The sequence below is a fragment of the Microtus ochrogaster genome, chromosome X (genome assembly GCF_000317375.1).
Source record: "Microtus ochrogaster isolate Prairie Vole_2 chromosome X, MicOch1.0, whole genome shotgun sequence".
NCBI lineage: Eukaryota > Metazoa > Chordata > Mammalia > Rodentia > Cricetidae > Microtus > Microtus ochrogaster.
In genome coordinates this window covers 6629713-6654441 of record NC_022026.1, presented here as the reverse complement: position 1 = coordinate 6654441, position 24729 = coordinate 6629713, and the positions used below count along the sequence as shown (strand labels likewise).

The following is a 24729-nucleotide window of genomic DNA, read 5'->3' as shown; positions in this document are numbered from 1 at the left end:
AGCCTACACTGTTTGAAAGGTAGGACCATCATGTCAAAGAACTGTGAAAGATTTGATGCACCTAAATTATTTTTGGTTAGGGTGGGAGTTGGGGTTGGTGGAACAGGGTGGGGGGGAAATGTTGTGGAAAGTTTAAAATACAGTATCTATTTTTTAGAGAGCGGTATAGCATTTGGCCCTTGGCACGTGAGGCTGATACCCATTAGTCTAAAGTGGCAAAATATGCTCTAATTGCTGAACTGACTTTTTTATTCAATTTTTCTAGCACTTAAATACTTTTCAAAATAGATCCAAAACAATAGAATACTGTATTTTAGTATATCATATTACATATACATATGGTTATATAATAATATATAGTATCTATATATGTTGTGTATATATACACAGGCACTCATAGTAAAACTGCTGGTGTTTCCTGTCTAGCATCACTACTAGGAATGCAGGCAAGATGTGACTGTGTGGCTGCTAGAATGTGTGCTGGAAGAGATTGGCATGTATGTACCTTTGAGCTGCAATCTGTACCACGTTTGTACATCTGATATATAGCCACCATTTATTTCAATCTATATATAGATACAAGCTAGGGCTGATTATTTGTAGCCTGAATACTTACATGTCTTCAGAGACACTCATCATTTGAGTTTCTGGCCTCTCTTGATACTGCTGGAATAAACGAAAGAAAACAGACTTACATATGATAAATGCCAGCCCAATTTGATAGTATGAACTTCTCATGCATGTTAAAATGGAATTTTTTTAAGCTTACTTGGACATCAAGTGGGAGTCACATTTAAAATGGAAGTTTTCAGTGAAATATACCATTTATCCACCTTAGTATCTTCTCTGGTCCCCTTTTCTCTGGTGGGGAGAAATCAAGGCAGTAACCTTCCCAGACAATTTAAGCTATGTAAAGTAATCCATGGCCCGTAAACATTTTGTATTCCTGTTTTAGAGGAGTATACCAGACAGAGGTCTAGTTTTTGAAAGAAATTCATCAGAACAATCTATGATCTGCAGAACAAAACTTCTCTTGCTTTAAATGTGAGAGGTTATCTTATGGAAGTGCCTCTGGTTTTAACTCCAGATTTCAAGTCTATGTTTGCGGCTGCTGTGCAAGCACAGATGCTCATCAATACATTTCAGTCATTAGCGTTGTTAGGCCCTTAGAAAAATGACTCGAAGCTTTCAGCTCCTAATGTTATATGCATGCATTATTGAATTTGCTCTTTGCACTTATATTAAATTATGATCCCATTAGCAAGGAGTTAAATAGGTTTGAGCTGCATTTGTGAACTACGTGGTTATAAATACCCTCTCAGAGGTGGCTTCTAGCAGCTAAGCACTGCATAACTCTGCAAATCATTGGATCTTCCTCCATGGAAATGAGGGTTACATGAGCAGTCAGAGTCTAGTAGTGGCAATAGTCAAAGGGTGATCCAAAGGCAAAATGTTTGAAATGACATAGACCCCTATTCTCCTGCAATCCTGCGTGCAGGAATGCCTGTAAAAAATGGGGAGATAGAATATTCTGAATGACTCCAGACACCTGCACCCCTTAGGGCATGTTTTAAAATGTCATAGCTTCCAATATCTGGCTCATGGATAAGTAAATCCCCTCACACTACACATATTTCAAGTTAACTAACAAAAAGAAAACAAAGGGCCTCACGTTAGATCCTGTCATTCAGCAAGGATTCTTCTCTCTTTCTTAACCACAAATTTACTCCAAAAAACAAACCCTGTGCAATTATATCTGCCCCTACCTGAACATACTTCTTATGCCAACTGGTACTATGGCTTCTCCAAGAGAGGCCAGAATGAGGGACTGAGAAGGGTGGTGCATGGCCATCTGGATGACTGATCACCATGACTACCTGAAGTATTCTCAGTTTAAAAAGTTGCCAACAAAATGGAGAATAACTTTTCTCTCTCCACTGGGCTAAAGATATTCCATAAGGGTTGTTCAGAAAGGTAGCAAGAAGCAAGAATTAGCAACTTAAAAGCAAATGTTTGGAGGCAGAACAAGATGGAAGAAATTTTTCCAACTTAATTTGCATTCCACTTTCATCACCTAGATATTGTGTTGTCTAAGCAAATTTCTAATTACATCTATAAATTCACCATCCTTGCTCATTGATTCTTGTGCTTCTGTGTGATCTTTTTCTCTACAACCTATATGTTGGCATATATATCTATCCCTCCTAAGGGCACCATTGAAGATCTTTGGGAATCATTAATTGCCAAGCATTTGTTCTTTTAGTATTCCTGTTCAGAAACAGAAAGTGAAATCTTTAAACAGAATGTATCATTCAGTGTCTCCAATGGATAAATGACACTACACTATAGCATGGGTTTCTATATTTCCCAGAATCAGAGTCATAGCCACAATTTGAACTCTTCTCTTGTGCCTTCCAGGTCACCAGATTACTTGGGAATATTGACGTGGTAATGAATTTACTAGATCCAAATTCTCTTCTTTTCCCCTATAGATAAATAGGCTCAGCACCCTCACATAACTCCACTGAACACAGCATGGCTCCAAGCTGATCCAGTTATTGTTCTACATACTTAAAAAAATCAAAATTTTAAATAAATTTAGCAGCTGTTTTAACCAAAAAGCTTATTTATTTAGGTTTTACAATAGGGAATCTACATTCACAGGAAAAAAAAAGTGGTAGTCGTATCCTTAAGCTATCTCCATGTGTAAGGTTTACCATAGCTAAGACAACATTGATTCTTTGAAATGGATAAGCCAGAGCCTAGAGTTTAGACAACCACCACCTGGATGGGCTATGTGCTGGACTATGTATACCGTCAGTCCTTTGTAACTGAGTTATTGCCAGGTGTGGATGGCTGAGAGAAGCAGAAAATTTTTGTCATCTAATCATATTTTTTTGAAAATCCAATTCATTACAGGCTTGCCTGGCACTTAATCTCTAGTCTCAGTTCTTGGAGATAGAGGCAGAAATATAAAGAATTCAGTGTCAGCCTTGGCTAAATATGAAGGCTGAGACCAGCCTGGACTACAGAAGAATAGAGGGAGAGATGTGGGAGGGAGAGGGCAGAGTGGACCAAGCACTTATTCTTGAGTCTGATGACCAGAGTTCGATTTCTAGAACCCACATGAAGGTAAAAGGGACAGAATTGACTCCCACAAGTTCTTCTCTGGCCTGCTCACATGTGTTAACACACACACACACACACACACACACACACACACACACACACACCATTTTTAAAAACAATAAACATTTTTAAAAGGGAGAATTGTAAACCAATCAAAAATAAGTCTCACTGTTCCATGGAAGTCCTTCATACCCATTTTCAGCTCTTCACATTTATGTGAATTTGTTACTTTAGACAAACAGCTTTACCCTCCTTCTGACCATCTTGTACTGTCTTCTGGAGATTTAGATCATGCTTTCTTGTGAAAGGGTACGTAAAAACCATGAATTTACTACTCTTCAATAAATCTTCTCTGGCAAAAATATAGAGAAAGAATTAACTATCAAATCAGTATAAATTACCATATTACTCCGATATTAAAAGATGATAAGCAAATGGCAGTTACTGACTGTAATTTTGAAAGACTGTGTAATTCATATACGGCATTGTACTCACTCCAGTCTACTTGGTAATCTGCTTGATAATCATGTTTATGATTTCTATGCCATAAATCATTTTCTTCTATGGATAACTGTACGTTCTTGCCACAACCCCCAAACATTTTTTGTTTGTTTTTTGAGGTAGGGTTTCTCTGTGTAGCTTTGGAGTCTGTCCTGGAACTAGCTCTTGTAGACCAGGCTGGTCTCGAACTCACAGAGATTTGCCTGCCTCTGCCTCCCAATTGCTGGATTAAAGGCATGTGCCACCACCGCCCAGCCACAAACATTTTTTTAAACAAAGTAGAATATGAAGGTGCTTTGAAAATAGTTTCTATTTCTTCGTTTTCAGTATCTCAGGAAGATGCATATTTTAAAAAAATAACCCCACATTGTTCAAAATTAACAGTATGAAATTTTTACAGTGGAATTTTAGAAATAGTGATGAAAAATGGGGCCCGGGGATATTGCCAGATCCAATGAAATTTCACCAGAAAGCCCTCCAGTTTTGTCTCCTTCACAGCGTGCTGACCAATGTCTCTAACTGTTGAGGGTTCTGCTCAGCAAAAAGTTCATAGCAAGCCCTTCAGACAGCAACAGTTTGGCTAATTTCCATGATAGAAATCTGACCCACTTTGTTAAATTCTTTCTGTTCTCTATTGAGGTGAGCACAACAAATATTTCTGACTTTGAATTCTCCCAGGTACCAGTTAAAGGGCTGCAGTAATTGCTCAAGACACTAACCATGAGAAGCATTACTGCCTCACAGTAAAAGGCCCCAGCTGGAATATACACACTCTTGATAGATTGATAGTTATTTGGAGAATTGAGGTCCCTGAAAAAATTGTTATGGACATCTAAGCCTGAAGAGAAAAAAAAAATGAGGAGAGCTACCTACTCTTGTCTATGTTTCAGTAATGCATAGTAGAGAGCTCAGTGTATATTCATTTGCCTTACAGCCTGCCCTGTGATATGTGGAGGCTTAAGGAAATTGCTTGACCTACGTGTGCTTCAGTTTTATAAATTATAAAGTGAAGACCATAAATCTGCCTTCTTGGAGTGGCCATTAAACTTGACCAATAATAAAATTGACTATTCTACTTATGTAAAGGAACTAGGCTGAAAACTGAAAAAATTGAAGAATTATCTTTGAAATGGTTACTTACTGGGAATCTATAATAAAGGAGGCTACAAAAGCATCAGCTATCATCTATGCCTTTGAGAAGCAGTGTTTAGAAGGAGTCACAATCCATACCAGAAATAAGACAATATGGAGGATGACAGAGGGAGAAAACTTTTGAGCTAGGAGGGGGGGGGGAGCATCCTGACAGGGATCACATCTAAAATGACAAAATACACATTTAATTCTCTTTTCTTCAAAACACCAGAATGTGTGTGTGTGTATGTTTGTGTGTGTGCATACATGCATGTGTGTGTGCAAGCATGTATATGTGTGTGTGCGCATGCACATGTGTATGAGTGTGTGAATATATTCAGTTGACTTGAGTTATACTTAAGAATGCAGCTAGTAAGGCATAGGAAGGGATAAACCTGTATGAGTCAAAGCATATTTACTTTGCCATTTTGGAAACTTAGTCTATCCCACAGCAATGCAGAACTGGGGCACTTTCTTCTCTCCATAGCACTCCCTACCTTGTTCAGTGGCATTATCTGTGATTTCTGATGACAAGTATTGTGTTCCTCGGGTGTGCTGCTGCTTGAAATGTTTGGATTTGCCCTCATTTCTATTTTGAAGCTCCCAAGAACACATTAGTTCCCTGCCAAATTTCATTAACACTGGGTTATTTTGTTTGGGTTTTTTTTCTTTTGGTTTTGGTTTTGTTTTTTTCTAATCAAAGACTAACAATCTAGGGGTCTATGATTTGTCAGAGTTCTTTATTCTCTGTGTGTCTCAAAGGAGATATGGATGCTCTCAGCCTCAGCACTCTAGGCATTTGAACCAGAGAATACATTCATTGCTGTAGAGACAGTCCTGTAATTGTAGGATGTTTATCAACATGCATGGCCTCTACCTATGGGATGCCTGTATCAATCCCTAGCTCATTTTTGACAACAAAAATGACACCAGGTATTACCAAATATCCTTTGGAGGACAAAAAAACATGCTCCATCTGCCTCCTCAAAAGCTATTACACTAAGGTAACCTGTTCTGTAAACTGGAATGGGAAATAGCTCCTAGCTGTCCCGTGAAAGCTCCTGGATGGCCCAAGGCAGGTACAGGCCATTTGTCAGAAGGAGAACACTAATATGCTGAAATACTAAGTCTGAGCTTAGGCAGGAGTACATAGTTGGCAGCCCCTACCGCAACAAAATTCATCCATTCTCCAAAGCAGCGCTTACAAAACATTCTGTTCTGGAACTCTTCATATTCTTAAAAATTATTGCAAAAATCTAAAACTATTTTATTTATGTTTGTTGTATCTATTAATGTTTATCATGTCCAAATGAAAACTAAAGAATTTTAAAAGAACACATGCGTTGATTTACTTTTAAAATAGTACAGTACATTTCAAAATAAATGATATACTTTTATGAAAACTATTTTCAAAACAATAGTTAGAAAAGTGAAGCTGGCTCATTCTGCAGATCTCTTATTATTTGGCTTATACTAAAGAATGGGATTATCATTTCTGTTTCCTCATTCAATTTGTTATGATTTCACATACCCTATAAGGAATTTGTATATCATGAAGGAATAATAGTGAGAACAGGCAATTTATGCCTTAGTATCACTATAAAATGATTTGACTTCACATATCCTCTAATGAAAGGGTTTCATTGATCCCCCAGGGGTCCCTGAAACACACTTTGAGAACCACTGCTCTAAATCCACATATCCCCCTTTTATCAATCTATGTCACTTAAATGTTTATGAACATCTTCTAAAAGCAGAGTATCTAGAGAATGGAACCCTTCAGTAACCCTAGTGTGGTAACTTTAATCAGGCTGCTCCGTTCCTAAGATCTAATAAAAGCAGCAGTACTGAACAAATTGAGTGAGGTATTTTTAAGAATGCAGAACCTTGAATGAGAATGAGGCCTGATGAGGACACAGTCAGAGAGGGATGAGAAGTCACTGAACCGTTTGAAATAAAAAGGAAGTACAGGGAAAAAAGTCCTGATGAACCCAGGTCACCCCTCATGTCATTAGAAGCATCTTACCCTGTATCTAGAGGCAATTTCCATAATGCTATATCTCACACCAGAACCTGGCCCAAAGCACAGCACTTGGAGAGAAGTGATGGCGATGGCACAACAGATAATAAAGAAGAGAAAGAAAAAATAGTAGTGGGGTGTAGGGGAGAAGGCAACTCCCACCTTGCTCTGGGGACCATCAATGGTCTTGTTGACCTTTAAATAAACTAAGACATAACTTTTCCTGCCAATACTATCTTAAGGAGGCTCAACGTTCTGTGGATGCTTTGCTGCAGTTCTGGTTAGTACTTGAGAAGCCTAGGATTTGAGTGCTGATGTAAGGAACATTTAAAAGTATGAAAGGAACTCAACTACTTGTAAGTCACAGAATGAAGATATTCTGGTTACCATGCCCTGCACTAAGAAGGGGGTGATACCTCCTTGCTGCTAAAGGTTTATTGCTTTTCAAATCCCAAGTACTCTGAAACTGCATATTATTTTTAAATGATGATACATATCTCAGAATATCTCAAACCGAAACGGTCCTTCTGCTCTCAACTGCAATGGAAAAAGAAAGGAAAGTTTAGGAGCTGGTATGACAGAGACCAGATCTTTGTGACTACAGGAAGTCTCATTTGTAACCAGATATGTTGATAGGTCCAACTTCTCCCAAGTAAACTAAGAAATGTTGCAGCATGCCCATAGTTACATAAATTGTGTGACTTCCTCTTTTAAAGCCCAACACACACTAGCATTGGCAATACTGTTCACAAGAAGCTGAATATAGCTTTTTGCCTCATCATAGAATTAGGGCACCCATTCCATATAACACATTTTTTGCCTAAAGTTATTAGAGAAACTTTGTTTTAAATTCGAAAGGAATTTAGGAAGAAGAAAGGGTAGTGGTCACTATTTCTATTTGATAGCCAAACAAATCTCCCAGGGTGAAACATTGTTGTCGTGAGACCAGTCAGACTCACACATTGTGCTCAATGGTTTCAAAGACAGTCTTTATACATTGAGTCATGGAGGACCAAGGAGAAAGCAGTAACCTAGCCTCCTGAAGATGTATTAGTCTCTCACTTAAAGAGGTCTTATTTTATCAAACTCTTCCCCACAGTACCACTCAACAGTGGTAATGCCAGTTGGCCATTTTACACAATACTGTACTGATACTGTACTATGCAAGACCCCGCTCCACTTTCTGGGGATCTGACCTAATTGTAGGCACATCAGAAAGACATACAGTCTAACTTACATACCTCCCATGGGCCTGTTTTTCTCCTGTTGAAAATGCCCCTCATCAAAAATTTCAAGGTTTACAACAAGTTTACAAGGTTAACTTTTAATGTTAAGAATAGGAATTAAACTGTATGGTCATTGCATGAGGATATGTATGTGTATAGTTCAGTTCTTGACTAGATCATCTTCAACTGGGCAATAGATTTGTGCACTAGGGGACAATTAATCCAAAGGCATGCTCTTTATTCAGGACCCGTTTTCTGTTCAGGTTCATTCATTATTCTTGGTCCACAATATACAAATGTTTCTTTTCTGGCCCTGTCCCCTTCCAATCCCCTCCCACACCCATAACTTGCTTTCTGTCTGGAAGTACAACAAGACACCCGGTTAGATCAAACCTAGCACGCCTCCACCACAAAGTTACTGTAAGCTGCCGCCGCCGATTGTCAGTTGAGGGGAGACCCTCCTCACTACACACAGCCTATCTGAAGAGTGCCTTTTTTTCTATCCTCATTATTTAACAGTGTGTGCCGATTACTCAAAGCGATATGGGCAGGCCCTGGTAAATATAGCGTTGCTGTAGTGTTAACTTTTTATAAGGTAATGCTCAGGTTGCCTGCAGTGTCTAAAATTACTCTGTGGCCAGGGCCCCCTGCTTTATCGCTTTCTATAGTTTTAAAATAGTTTGAAGCTTGAATAACATAAAATAACATAATATAATGTTATTTATGTTATTTCCCACGTGAAGAACGCCTGTAAACCTTGCAGTATTGAAACTCAGTGAACAAGGCATCTTAGACAAGCTGAAAAACAAATGGTGGTACGATAAGGGGGAATGTGGAGCCAAGGACTCCGGGAGTAAGGTCAGTCGCTGAAGGTCTTTTTGTACTGATTAGCAATCACATTTTGACCCCCTGTTTATTTTCTACCCCCAAATGGCTTTCCTTCCCAACACACACACCCTGCCACAGTGGGACCCCTTCATAACACCAGCACTGTAGAAATAAGACAAATACCAGCCTCATAGGCCTGCCATGTGACATCAACCCATTATGATATAGATCTCTTCTGATTAGGGACTTGATCTGGCTCAGTGCACTTCCAAAAGTATAAAATAACAAGCTGTGTTATAAAGGGGTTTTACTGTAGTTCACATTTTGAAAGTTCAAAGAGAAAAAAAAAAACAACCTTAACTCAAAAAAAAAAAAAGATCCATTTGTGACAGTACTTTATCTTAATCTCATGCAGCGTCAGAGACTGCAGTTGTAAATACCGCTGGTTATTAATATGTCTTTGTCGTCAGAAAATAGTCAAGCAAGTAACAAAGGCTGGTCTCTGTAAGCAGAATGATTAGCTCCCTCCCAGCTGCTGTGATATTAAATTCAGCATCTGTTTGGATCTGAAATCTCATTAAGTCTGTCACACTTTTCTCTTCCAAAGGTGTAATTTGAATCTCTGTATATAATACTTTTAAAATTTAGTCGCATGCTCCTTAAGGGTGTACATTGTCAGGATTAACATCACATTGATAAGCATGAAACACTCTTCCCCGCCTCCTTCCTCTCCCCGCCCCTTGCTCCCCTAAGAAAGTTCGTTTTAGTTTCAGTTTTTGCCTTTTCCTTTTTCTGAACTAATATTGTGGTATCAGTTAATTCATTTCATGAAATGCCACTCATTTTCCCCATGCAGCGAACCATTTTGCTACTGGTTTTCTACATCCCACAGCAGGGAATTCTGTAAAACTTCAACACATGAAATTTGAAACTGTTGTTACTGATACAGACCACATGGGTTATGTAAAGGACCTTTTATCCCATTCAGTGTCATGCACGTATACATTTATGACAGTAGGAGGAAGATTCCAGAAATTAGTCTGTTTCTTGATTGACTATTAACTACCCCCTCAGCTAGCCTGGTGGGCTGCCTTAGGGAAATGACTACTGTCCAATAAGGGACAGGTGTTCTTACTATTCACCTACCTGTTCTTCATTCTAGAAAAGTGACTATATGTGAGGCTGGCAAGGACATAAGGCACCCCCACACCCACTCCTAAATACAATTCAATTTCATTTGGCCTTTTTATTACAGTAACCAGGTATAGAGTTGGCTCCCATGAAAATAGAATTAGAAGGACATGGCCATTTAAGTTTATCAGGTCTAGCTGAGCCATAGTCCTGATGGCCAGCAATGGCCAGCATCTGTTTACTATGTCATCATTTAGAGAAGATGTTAAAAATCCACAGTTTAAAAAGAAAATGGATATTCTGTTCAACTCCTTTCAGCAGCAAAATGGTTACATTTCCTCTAAAAAGACTACAAAATGCTATTTTTTTTCAAAGAAAGACTCCTGGCCCTTGGTGTGTCCTACCTCAAGGTAGGGCTTGAGACACCAATTTTTTTCTTTCCATTGTTCAGCAGTTGGGTTTTTTTTTCTTTTTCATGCAAGCAGACAGCTTAGTCAGAGTTGCTGTTTTATCTGAAAGGCACTGACCACCTTCTTCGATTTTTGCTCCACCTTAAATAGAAAGCAGATAGGTGTAGCATTTTTTTTAATTAGTCCTACATTCCTTGGAGTTAAAACCTTATAATGAGCTGAAATTTTTTGGTTTTTGTTTTTAATCATCAATGATCTAGAAAATCTTTCTGATTTGTGTGGAGTCAATTGAGGACACAAAGGACCTTCCTGATGGCTCCCTTAAACTTTCAGGAAGATGGAGCAAAGCCAGCTCTGTATTGTACCTTTGTTCTAGCAGCACAAAGGCTTGTTGTCCTGATTTTGAACTTAGCAACCAATTCTCCAAAGGGGCAATGTATCAGTCGCTGGGAGAAAAGAAGTCTTAACCCTTTTTATACAACTCTCCAAGAAGTAAATCTCCACACAAGAATATAAGGGACCTCTGATATTCTCACCTAGTAGCTTAAAGACTAATTGTTAAGAAAGTTTGTCACAGAGAAAACAAGGGGAAAGGGGTATTGTGAGAGAGGGGGGAAAGAGTGCTTCAGTTCCCAAATGAAAAGAATGTTACATATGTAGGGATTATGCCATGGCTCAACTCTGGAAAACGGTGTGTGTTTAGGCTAGCAGAGAGATACATTATGCTTGTGTTTACTCTTTTGTTCCCCTGAACGAATGATCTCATATTTAGGGGTTGAACACTGTGTTAATCATTTGGAGATACTAAGAGGCATAAAGAATAAAAACTAAAGGACATTTAGGTGAGAATCAAAACTGTCAACAGAAGCACAATCTAGCATCTTGCTGGTCATTGTGAAATATCAGCCCGTTTCCAGAGCTGAGTCCTAACACTTACACAATGTTTAGTTATTTTACAATTTAGACCTTTTCTATACTGTTGTGATGTCTTGTGATGTCCTATTGCCTTTGTTTTCCTCAAGAACTAATCGCCTTGTTCATTTTTCTTAGGACAAGACCAGTGCTCTAAGCCTGAGCAATGTGGCAGGCGTATTCTATATACTTGTCGGAGGTCTGGGTCTGGCCATGATGGTGGCTTTGATAGAATTCTGTTACAAATCACGGGCAGAGTCAAAACGCATGAAACTTACAAAGAACACCCAAAACTTTAAGCCTGCTCCTGCCACCAACACTCAGAATTATGCTACATACAGAGAAGGCTACAACGTGTATGGAACAGAAAGTGTTAAGATCTAGGGGTACGGTTAAGGTCTAGTAAACTAATCAGCCTTATGTTTCTGTGTGTTAACTTTTGTTGTTGTTGTTGTTCTGTTGTTTTTTTTTACTTTGGTTTGACTTTAGCATTGTGTTTTGCTACTATTTAGTTACATGTAAACAATGATTGTTGTCTCTTGTCAGGGAGCAGTACTTTTTCTGAAAGCATAATTAGAATTAAGTTATTGTCTATGGCACAAAAGAAAAAAGAGATAATTCTTAGAGCAGTAGTGTTGAATACAAATGTATGTGAGTAACATGTGTGACCCACATGAATAACACTTAACTGTTCTAGTAGGTATAGTAAAAGTAAAACAACTGAAGTTAATCTCAATGACCCATTTCACTGAGGCCAAGATATCAAAATATATTCCAATTGCTGTCAAGTAAACAAGAATATTAAAAAATGAATGAAACATTTTATGTTATTTTATTCATACTAATCTTTGAAATTTGGGATGCTTTTGTACTTAGGACATACCTCAAGCAATACTAGCAACATATCAAATACTCAATAGTTACATGTGCCCCAAGGCTACCATGTTAGATAGTATAGTTCTAAAGAAAGCAGATATTCTGGATCTATGGTTTAAACTAGGAAATAAAAGCAAGATCCTGCCACCTCAGGTAGGGAAGTTATGGTTTTTCTAATTAATCAGTGGGAGCATGAAGCAAATTTCTTAATCTTTGAGTCCCTTTGTTATCCCTTCCTTGGAACTGATGGTGCTCAGGTAAGTAAGGGTCTAGGTTCCTTGCTGCTGACCAAATCAAAATTAATACTTAGGAAAACCTGACCCCCAATCACTCCTCTAAGTTATTAGGCAAGCATGTATTTGAATAATGCCTCCATTCTACAAGTATATCAAAGAATAGTTTTACCACCTTCCAAGTACATTTGCCTAACTGACATGCCTATGGAAAGTGGAACAGAACAATTAGCAACTTCCTATTCCTTATTTTAAATGATTAACTTAGAGCTCGTCAGTCAATGTTAATACACTCTAATTTCTATTAAGACTTCCACACTTGACCCTCTTATATGTAAGCTTGCAAATAAATATTTAGTCAATTTTTAGACATTTTATCCAAACAAAATCATTTGCTATCACTGTGGAAAGCACCGTTTTATTTGATGAAGTTGCTGGTTGTCCTGTTGGTCTACAGATTGCAGCTACTACACACCCAGTACACTGAACTAACCTGTTAACAAATTGTTTCCACTATATTTGTGAATGTTCAACCCATAAGTTCATCCGTCATTAGCACTATTGGCATGCAATCATTTAACTTTCTCGTGTGCTAGTGCTTTTAGTTGATGCTACAATTCAGTTGGGGACACATTATTTGATTTTTTTTGTAGGACTGTAAAAAAGCAATTTCAATCTAGCACAATTGCTGCAAATCCCAAGGAGTTGAAGTTCAATTATCTAATGCATCTTAAGAATGTATAGCAGTTTTCCCAATTCTGTCACAACTCTTCCCTCAGTTGCGATGAAACAAAGCAGGCAGTATTTTCTCTCAGGCACCTAAAACTTAATCACAGCAAGTGGCTTGTCCAAGGCAATACAACTAGGTAGTGGCAGGTTAAGGGTAAAGTACAGCCCTGCCTCCTCAATCTGTAGTCTGCTAGTCTTCAGGAAACTCGAGACCTTAGTGCAATTTTGTCAATTTGAAAAGAGATAGTAAGTTTATGTCACAACTGTTCATGAAGGCCATCAGTTTTAGAGCGCTTGTTGCTCTTGCAAAGGGCTAGCATTCAGTCCCCAGCATCCACATGGCAGTGAACAGCCATATGGAACTCCAGTTTCAGGTGAGCCAATGCCCTCTTCTGACCTCCATGGGCATGGTACATATGTGATGTGCTTATAGTCACACAGACAAAACACTCATGTACAAAAACAAACATAAACAATATAGATATCATTAAAAGCCATTTGGAAAGCTGCATAGACCCTTCATAGCCCACTTTTGTACATGCCACTCCATATACGACTATACGTATTCCTAGCTCAAAGAATTATGGTCATGGGGCTAGAGAGATTGCTCAGTGGTTAAGAGCACTGACTGCTCTTCCAGAGGACCCAGGTTCAATTCCCAGCACCCACATGGCAGCTCACAACTGTCTGAAGATCCAGTTGCAGGGGATCTGACACCTTCACACAATGCACATAAAATAAAGTTATAAAAACCATAAAAATATTTTTAAAAAAGAATTACGGTCATACTTTCCAATTATTATATACAGTCTCTAGTTAAATCCCTAGAATAATGTTTTTCAATCACAAATTACACGGAGATCTTCTGAGATTGAGGATCCTAACAGATTCTAGAGAAAATTTCAGAAGAAAGAAGGGATGGGAAAGGGGAACCTGGAAGAGAAAGGGAAAAAAGAATGGAAGAAGAGGGACAGAGTGGGGAGGAGAAAAGAGAGGAGAAGGGAAGAGGTAGAATTAGATTATCAATCCTTTGAACATGTCATTATAGTCTTAAATTAGAGGCCATAGAATACCATATTAGATGGAATAGCCTCAAAACCTAGCTTGCTATAATTTGTAGCTTTCTGGCTTTCTTCTAGTTAGTTTGAATGTGCTACTATTGTGGAGCAAAATTCTGGCTAATTAAGGTAAAGATTTCACTTTAGCAGACACCAGTACCATCATGGTTGCAGCTCAGTTACCCACTTCTTTAGTAGTCATCTCTGGCCCTAGAAGAACCTCTGTATAAAAGAAATTCCCAGCCCATTCTGCCCATGTCATTATGAGATTTGGTGCCTCCCCTATTCACCTATGATTTCCAAACAAGTTCTACAATATCTCTACATACCTTCTGATCTCTTATCTAGTTTCTAGTTTTCTGAGTTGACCTGAAGTTTTCCTTGTCTTGCTAATTATCAGGGCCTGCCTCATGAGTTTATAAGACCATTAAGTGATTAGAAAGTGTGCTCAGTCTAAGTCACCCAGAAGAATAAGATCCAATAAAATATGTCTAATAAAAAGGCACCTTAGTAAGGCTATAGAGTCTCCATTCATTTTCTACGCCATACTTACTGGTCTCAGGAACACATGTCTCGATTTGGGATTCTGTTTAGCATCACTTAAGAGCAAAAGTTCTCTTGACAGCCTGTTACCTCTCTAAGTTACTGACCAGACATTAAAGGTAAACCCCACCTCAGAGGATTCCCTGGCAAGTGACTTCTCCTCACTGTTCCCTGCGGATGACTATCTTAACTGCTTTTAGAAATCGTCCAGTTTCCTCAAGACTGGACAAAACTACATCTAGCTTTTTTGGCTTCCTCAGTGATGTTTGTGAAATCCCTGTCATTGGAAAGACCTCAACAAACCTGGAACTGGGGGGAATTTCCATTTTTCCTCTAGGTCAACTCTGTTCCATTTAATGAAATATTAATATTTTCAAAGTGATCAACTTTCCTTTGGCAGCCTATATGTAGATATTCTTTGGGTGGAAGAAAGGTTGCTATAGGGGCTTATTCTGTAACCCACATTGACCTAAAACTCACAGCAGCTCTCCTGTCTCAGCCTCTAAGTGCTGGGAATTATAGATGTGAGCATCAGGCCCAACTTGCATAGACATTCTTGATGGAGATTTTTTTTACCGCTTAAAGGAGTTATTTTTAAAAAGAGAAAGAAGAATAAAAATTTAATGTCAAGTGGAGACAAATTTCTGAATAACTGAGGCAGTGATGTTTTTTTTTTTCCTCAGAGGGCTTTTATCTCAGTAGTGATGGTATTTCCCCTCCTGCTGTTTAGAAGCAGGAAACAGTCACTGAGAGGTCAAGTCCCTTTCTTAGAGTTATAAGACCAGATATGGATGTATCATTGACAATAAGAAAAAGAGAGAGTTGACTCCAGATAAGGATATATTACTGATCAACTATAAGAGAGAAGTAACTCCAGATAAGAATATATCATTGACCATTAAAAAGAGAGAGAGAAATGACTCCAGATAAGAATAGATATACCATTGACTATAAAAAATAGAGATGACACCAAATAAGGATATACCATTGACTAGAAGAAAGAGAAATATGACTCCAGATAAGAATATACCATTGACCATAAGAAAGAAAGAGTCAGGACTTGGGGATATAGCTTTTCCTATTTCCATGTTAACTTTTTGGCTCTTTGCACACATATTTAACATTCTCACACATTTTTATTCCAGAACCAGGGTTATATAATGATATTATTCATTCAACCTAAATTCAGGGTTCACTAAAGAGAAACAAATGAGTGTTCCATTAGCATACAGAGAAAGGTGATTGAGAAGGGGTGTGATCCTGAGTTTACAGAGTCAGGGGCAATAGATCCCTACATCTAGTCAAGGCCATAAAAATGAGAGGACTACCAGTATCCTCTCAATCAGGCCACTAATGTCAAGGCAAACACCTTCATGGGTATCACTGCCATTGCCTGTTCTCTAGAATGTGCTAGCCCTTTAAACTCCTTGTGTTACGTTCAGACTTTAAACACTAAGGTTGAAGGTATTAAGAGAAATGAACAGTCCCCAATCAGGGAACAAATAAATTTTCTTCTCATAGTCAAAATGGATTTGAATTCAGTAATCAGTAACTTCGTGTACCCTGTGTCCTGGGCTGGGAAAACAATTCCGGTCACATCTGCAATCAGAATATACTCTGCAATGTATTTGTCCTGACTACCTCTATTTAAATGTCACTAAAACTTTCTAATATACCTACACCCTGAGTGATTAAAGTCTTGAGTTAGATTTCCTGCATGTTAGTATAGCTCACACCTATGATAGAAAATCACCCTTATTTAATCTATCTATTCCAAAGCATCTGCATCCAGTTGAAAATCTTAACCAGACCTGCAGTCAAGCTGGGGTGGGGGAAGGCTCCAATAATGCCAGTTGAAGAGAACAATCACTTTTTTTGTTGTTGTTCAAAGTGAAGTGAGCCATTAGTAAATGTCTTGGTTCCCAGTAAAATGTCCCTTCACACTGTAATGTCCCCTTGCCTTTGCAGATCCCTTTCCACTGGAAGCAGGCAATGAGAGGAAATCACTGAAGATGTGGCTGCTTCAAGGATCCTGAGCCAGATTTCACTTTCCTTGGTGTCGGGAATGACACGAAGATTGCTGATGGTGCAATGACCTTTCAATAGGAAAAACTGATTTTTTTTTTCCTTCAGTGCCTTATGGAACACTCTGAGACTTGTGACAACGCAAACCATCATTGAAATTGTTTTGCTTTGCTTGAAAAAAATTAAAATAAAACCAACAAAAAAGTGGACATGCAAGATTCCAGTACGCGAAAAAAAATATTATAAAAAAAAATCAGTTCAACAAAAGCCATTGTTTGATACCACTGCACAATATACAAAACCATGTTCTTTAAACACACGCCACATACACCACGCATACATGCACATACACACACACAAAGACGCACACACACACACACAAATTTAATTCCAGTTCAGTAAACAGACCCATCTTAACTAAAAGAAGTAATTCCTCCTGATTTTTTTTTAAAAAAAGTCTGTCTCCCAGTGTTTGAGCAGACAGACAGGCATTTCTTCTAGGATCTGCTGACCACATGTGTTTGGTATTTGCTGTTGGTGGTGATGTTCTGTGCACCCTATTTCCTTTTGATGTTGCTAAAATGTGTATAGCTTTAGAATGTAAATGTGACACTTAAGAAAATTCAAATGCTTTGGGAAAGAGACTGAATGGTGACTTCAGTTATTGACTTCTTGCAGTGTTTTCATGAAAAACTTTAGGAGAACTTCCCATAGTGGAAGTGAAGGGATTAATAGAGCTTTCAAAATTGACTTCTGTGTGTAGCAAGGGGTGGGCACCATCAGGCAGACCTCTTGGTGCTTTCCTAAAGCAGATCCCGGAGCTTTCCAAGAAGCGTGGAATTACATTCACAGATCTGTTTTCCTTGATTTGGTGTGCATTTTAAGTCAACATAGCCGAGTAGTAAGCATTGAGGTGAGGGAAATGCTGCCTATTCTCCCAGTTGTGTTTGGAATATCTTTCTCAGAAACAACACTGTGTTTAGCTCTGCTTTCTCTGCTAAGTATGCCTTTCAAGTGTACAACACGGAGACAGGACCGTGTTTCAAGGCAGGCCAGTGGGTTCAGACCACAGTTCTCAATCTGACTTTACTCTTGCTAGGTCTGTTTGACCAGCTGTTGCCTGTTACTGCCTGCCTGTGGCTCTCCGTCAGACTGCATGTGTCCTTTTCTAGTTTGCAAAGACTAAGATGCATTCCCAAACCTATCGCTAACCTGAAGGACCTCAGCATCACTCCCAGGTCCTTGCTTGGAGCAGTTTCACTACTGACTCACTGAAGATCGCTCCACTGCTCCATGGGCTGTCAAGTAACTGTTGCACACCTGCTGTTGGCATCATCAGAACAGTCAGAGGAAACAGTCTCCGCTCACTAATTGCCTCCTATATAACGACGTATGCTTTATGTAGTTCAATAGTTTCCTCTCATCAGTAACGTGCATTGGAAAGTTTCCAGACTGTGCAAATTAGGAGCCCACCTTCATTTCCCAAGTGTGACCCTTAGATGCTTAGTTGACTCGCTGCATATTTGCTCTCGTCTTTAGAAAAGAAAAGAAGAGGTCTCGTTCCAATGAAACATTTCCAGAAAGGTGTAATATAAACTTTCATTCCAGAAAGTGTGTCATAAGCAAATAACTCACCTGTCAGATTTTAAATGGTATTAAATACAAAAGAAAGCTGTTGTGTTTTGTTTTGTTTTGTTTTCATGAAACTGTGATTTTTCAACTTATGAATGCTATAATGTCCCAGTGCGGGAAGCTAACGCTGTGTGAATATGAAGTTGTATAAAACAAACCAACAAACCTAAACACAAATGTTTTCCTAGGCACTGTATAAAGAGAAATGTATGTTTATTGACTCAAATCAGTTTTTCAGAGAGGAAACTTTACTGAGATTAAGAAGCGGGTAAATTGGTTTGTTATTTTAAAAAAAAACTTGCATGTTTAAAAAATGTTGATTGCTTCAAATTTCTACTATTAACTTCAAGCTATGGGATTTTGGTGGTAGTCACTTGAGGATCTTTTTTCCAATTCTTTTTGTTGTTAAAGCTGTACTTCAGTGAACAGAAAAATTGCCAAGCAAACTAATGGCCGTAAAAGTGTAAATTGCATGTACGGGCATAATTACTGAACCTCATTGCGATGAGGTATTGTACAAAGTTTTAATACATTTTGTAAATAAAATCGTAAAGAAAGAATTCTGTCTCTGCTCTTTGACTAGCTGCTGTTTCCAATTTACGTGGCATGGATGCCAAGAAGTCATTATTCACTAATTAACTTCTCACCTGAAGCCCTGCCGGGGCTCTAAGAGCCTCCTTACTATGAGGAGATTGCATCTCTCCCCATCGCAACTGCAAAGCAGTCAGCCTGCAGACTCCAGGCCCCTCAGCCAAACTGAGCCTCACCCCCACATTTGACATTAGCTTGACTTGAAGGCTTTGTCCTCTCATTCTGCATTTTCAACAACCATTAGGGAGCTTTCCCCTCCTCCACTGGAGAACCTTTACTCAATCAAGACTCACCAATGTAGTATGGGTAATGAAAGAATGCGGGGGACTAGATTTGGTCTTAAATTTCTGAGGGAGACATGAAAAGCTAATCATCAAGCCTGATTTGTAGATTGTGAACATGGAATGCAACTTTATGTGACAAATGAAACAAGTTAAATACAGACCAGTTCTATAGTATAGTCACCCTAGAAAACAGGCGGTGTTGGTCAAAGGGGAAGAGAGGGAATATTTTTTAGAAGACAGGAAAGTGTAAACGAGATGCTAAAGAGATGAAGGTACAGAGAATTCAGGAATGAAGACTCTCAGAAAATGCTAGAACCAGTCTATGAGTATAGCAGAATTGGTGCCTAGCCCTGTAGTCATCAAAGAGGCTTAATTCAGCCGCTGGTGGAAACGCATGCAGACCCACAGTCAAAGATAAGGCTGAGCTTGGGAAATTGAGCTGAAGAAAGGGAGGTAGGACTCTAGGAGTCAGAGGGATCAAGGACATCGTAAGAAAGCCCACCGAACCAGCTAACTTTGACTTATAGGTGCTCACAAAGACTAAACCAATGAACCAGGGAGCCTGCATGGGACTGACCTAGGCCCTCTGTGAATATGTGACAGTTGTGTAGCTTGGTCTTCTTGTGGGAGTCCTAACGTTGTGAGCAGAGGCTGTCTCTGACCCTTTTGCTCGCTTTTGGGACCCTAATACTCATACTGGGTTGCCTTGCCCAGCCTTAATACAAGGTGAGGTGTTTAGTCTTACTACAACTTGATATGCCATGTTTAGTCAATATCCATGGGAGGCTAGTCCTTTTCTGAATAGAAATGGAGGGGTATGAATGGTCGGGAAGGCAGAGGGGAGATGGAGGATCGGGGCTTAGAAGAGAGGAGTGAGGAAAACTGCATTTGGGGTGTAACATAGATAGATGCTGCTCTATTCATACTGTGGACAGCTTTGTCTGTAAGCTCCAGGATAATTACTACTGTCTTCCTCCTTCTCTGAAATGTTCAGTAGCTGTCATATGACTGAGATTTTTTTAAAAGCTTTACTTATTTTTATTTTATGTATGCAAGTGTTTTGCCTGCACGTGTTCACCATGTACATGCCTGGTGCCCTCGGAGATCAGGAAAGGGCATTGGATCCCCTCAAGCTGGATTTATAAACAACTGTGATCCACCAGGTGGGTGTTGGTAACTGAACCTCGGTCCTCTGAAGAAGCAGCAAGTGTTCTTAACAACTTGAACCATCTCCTGACACCGTAACTTAAACTTTATAAGAACCCCTCGACGCTTTCTCTTTCTTTTCCTTAATTAAGACACATGCGACATTCACACCAGTAGAAAATTGATTATTTGGAGAGCAGATTCAGTGACAAGAGGAGAATGATGGTCACCTTGGAGGCTGATGAAATCAGATCAAGTTTTATTAAATGATGGCCCCAATTCTTTTAAAATAATAGATTTCCATTTTAAGGTGATTTCTAATTACTTTCCTTCAAGAAGAAGCTAATCTCAAATGTGTGGCAGATAAGAGCGAGGCACTATTTTGGTTTAGGTGGACTCTAAGATGGAGGAAGGAGGAAGCAAAAAACATTATTTTTTATATTTCTCAAATTGGACTCTACATTGCTCTGTATTATTGCTTACACTTACCATCTACGTCTGCCAAAAGACCCTGAGTTTCAAGTGACTCTTTTGTCCTATGCACAAAAGTAAAATTACTCTTGAGCTGTGCTTCAGTTTTCATGCCTTATTAAGACTCATATCTATGAGCAGGAGAGATGGCTGAGAGTTTAAGAACACTGCTGTTCTTCCAGAGGACCTAGGTTTGATCCCCAGTACCCACATGGTAACTCATGAACATATGTAACTTCAGTTCCGTGGGATCCAATGTCCTCTTCTGGTCACCACAGGCCCCAGGCATGAATGTGATGCACAGACAAAAACACTCAAACACATAAAATAAAAAGGGTTTTTTTAAAAAAAAAGATGTTTCACATCTAATCATGCTCTGACAATACAATAATCTTCAAGCAAGAAAAGCAAATGTATTTAAAGGAGTTATTGATAAAATAATGGGCAGAACATATTGAAAAGTGTCTGTCAGCCATTAGACAGGGTAAGAGTTGTCTATGACCCACAGAGATGGGCATAAAGAACAATCTAAGAAGCAAGAAGCAAAATCATCATTAGCCAGAACTCAGACACAATCAAAAGCCACATTAATATGATATTTCACAAGAATTATAATCCACATACAGCAAAATACCAACCAGATCTATTACTAGTAGAACTTACTCTCAAAACTAGAGCCAACATTTTAGCTCTGCTGAGTTACTCCTCCATCTTGTCCCTCCCCTCTTGGACTGATCTTGGGAAGCATATCATCCAGCAGACATGAAGCTCAGCAATCATCTACCTGCTTGCGATTACAGGAAGACAGATTTCTGCCAGGTACTCTCTCATGAATCTAAAGGCACTAGAAAAATGTGTGTGTTTAACCTCTTTCATTCTAGCCAGAAGAATAGATTCATTCAGAATGGGTCAGAATGGTGAGTGGCACTAAATATTAGTGAAACCTGCCTCCAGATCTAAAAGTGCAAGGAGTCACGAGTCACCCTGCCTATCTAAGACTGCTGTCACGGACAAGTCATTTGCTCTCAGAGAAGAGAGCAGTCAGTTAGAATCCTCCAAAGGTGTCTACAAGGGTCTCAGTAGAGGATAGAGGGAGATAAAGGATCACTCAGTGTCTCAAACATACCACCCACCCCACCCTGAGCATCCTCAATACTAGAGGATCACAAGGTTTGTTTAAATGAGGGAATAGTTCCAAAGTGTCTGATAGTCATTGTCCTAACAACCAAAGTCATCAATGGGGTGATGACAAGAGAAAGAAACTGTCTTTCTTTTTTCACTGGATGAGGAGGAGAAACCTTGATTCTTGCCCTTGAAAGTCCTGCAGTCCTAGAGACAAAATAGATGCTGATAGAATCTGCAGCAATTCATGTCCAGTTCTCTGCTCATTGAAAATGCCATAAGGACTCCAGAATGAAGACTCCTCCTTCATCCCTTCCCTTGCACTTGGTCTTTCTAAGACAGTCAGAGGGTGGGGAGAGTATAAAAAAATAAAAAGACCTTTGCTCCTGGAAAGCTATTAACACTAGCAACTGCAGAGTCAGACCAAGGACCCATAAGCATCTAGCTGCTGGGAACCTCAGAAAGACCACTTTTCTGCCAGTCTGCCCACCCGCTAAGCAGAAGGGTTTTGCCTATTTGTTGAGCATGTTGCTCCAGCCATGGAAGTGTAAAAGAACCTGTAATGACAGCCTAAGAAATAATCCTCTCCCCATGTCAGCAGCTTTAACAAAATTACCCCTGCAGAGGCTTCATTGAGCTTCAGTCCTATAGCCAAACTGTTGATTTACAATTTTCTCAATAAATATTCATTAAACCTGAACAAGTCAGTTAAACTCCAGTGGCAGCTCACAGAAAGCTTAAATGTAGGGAACATTGCAATCTTCTCCCTTGAGCGTGCAAGAATTTCCCTGAGAAAGCCAGTCTAGCCCTCCAGGATTTACATTTCCCCACACTTAGAGTAAAACTTCAAAAATCTTGCTGCACCCTCCATTTCTATTTTCTCAATTATTAGTATATTCTATAGAAACACCCCTCATCGCGGTCACCAATGAACTAAACAGCAAGAAGTGGCAAAATTTGGTTTATAAGTTAAAGTCAGGTCACTGTTTTACTGAAACACACTCATTTGTATATGTTTCACCTATGACTGCTTTTCTCTTTATACAAGGCAGAGTTAAGTATATGCAATACTCCTGCTCACAAGGTCTAATACTCACTAACCTGTGTGCTACAGAAAAAGCTTCCCAATCCCTACCTGTCTTGTTTAATAGCCATTATCTTATTTGACGTCTTTCCGGACTTTAGTTTTTAGTAACTGGGTGTGGTGATGTAGTTATACCACTTGAAAGCTACAGTGTAAGACCTCAGTTTCAAGGTCAACCTGGAATTCTCGGCAAGACCTTTTCTAGAAAAAGAAAAAAATCTATAAGTGATATCTTTTAAGACATTTTTATTAAGCATCAACTTGTTGTCTAATAATTTAGATGCCTCCAATCCTTCTCATCTATTATTACACTAATACAGTAAGAGGTGATGCTGATTGATATTCAACATCATGTGTATCTAGTGAAAAAAGATCCAGATTTTTGGTGTTTATTAATCTCACCTATCTCCTTACCTATAGGCCAGCACTCTTTCCTGTTTCTTCTACTTGGCTGCTGTTAATTCGCTCCTCAGTCTACTATCTCTTTTTTGTTTTTATTCCTTACTTTATTTTGTATGTGTTCTTGTGCATGTGTGTATGGTGTTTACACATATTGTGTATATGTATTGAAGCCAGAGGTTGATGTCAGGTGTCTTCCTCGATTGCATGCCATACTGGGGTAGAGTCACTCATTTGAATTCAAGGCTCCCTGACTCACATAGCCAGCTTATCCCAGGGATTGCCTGTTTCTGTCTAGTGAGTGCTGAGATTATGATGGGTCGCAATGCCTCGCATTTACATGGCCTATCCATGTAAAACCACACTGAGTTCCTCACGTTTGCAACACAAGCACTTTATCCCCTGTGCCATCGAACCAGCCCTGGTCTCCTAGCTCTAAATGTCAGCGTTCTTCTGGCTTCACTACAGTTCTCCTTTCTTCCTGCTCTATACACTCTTTCTGGGGAATAACCCACAATTTCTATTTCCACCTCTCTTATGATGCTTCACAAATCTTCATTCCTATCTCAAGTTTCTCCTGAGCCTCAGCCCCATTCTACGCAAATGACCAAGATCCTATTACTTAAATTATCTCATAAACTCATGAAATTTGATAACTCCAATACAGAAATTATTGTCTGTTCTAATCCTCACTTTACTGTGACTGGAGCTCCTTCTGAGAGTGTATTTCTTGATTAAAGTTCTGTTAATGGGGGGGAGGGCTAAATACAAGAAAAAAAATTTATGGAACTGTTTGTCAAATGCGACAAAATTGAGATGTGTAAAATTTGTAGATGTGACAATCTGAGAGAAACAACCTTTCACTCAAAAAACAGAAATCATATATGACAATGACACAAAAACCAAATGGGACAATTTAATACCAATTTGGAGAGGTAGAAGGTGGAGTGAAAAGTTAGCATGATTTACTTAATATTTTGGGTTTCACATTTATAATATGGTTGCTTGTTAATATTGATTTTCAGTTTGCCAGTATCTGGATTCACCTAGGAGACAGGCCTCTAAAACATTACCTATGTTAGCTCACCTGAGAAGGGATGAATTCCCCTAACTGCCAAACCACATATAAAGGAGAAAGGGAACTGAGTGTAAGCATTCAAGGCTTTCTTTTTTTTAAATTTTTTTAAATTTATTTATTTATTTATTAAAGATTTCTGCCTCCTCCCCACTACCGCCTCCCATTTCCCT

General features: G+C 39.0%; 1 protein-coding gene across 3 annotated transcripts in view; it reads left to right on the top strand.

Annotated features, from left to right (window-relative positions):
* Nucleotides 1-18941, top strand: part of Gria3 (glutamate ionotropic receptor AMPA type subunit 3) — a 286862-nt gene extending 267921 nt beyond the window's left edge. Inside the window, exons 14-16 of one of the 3 annotated variants that reach the window (XM_005358429.2) lie at nt 8751-8865; nt 11427-11674; nt 16696-18941. In XM_005358429.2, coding sequence (XP_005358486.1) covers nt 8751-8865; nt 11427-11672 — 361 coding nt within the window. In that variant the 3' untranslated portion in view covers nt 11673-11674; nt 16696-18941. Of the gene's footprint in view, nt 1-8750; nt 8866-11426; nt 11686-16695 lie in introns of all 3 variants that reach the window. The other 2 variants (XM_026784914.1, XM_005358430.3) reach the window with 2 other exon arrangements.
* Nucleotides 18942-24729: the final 5788 nt, after the last annotated feature.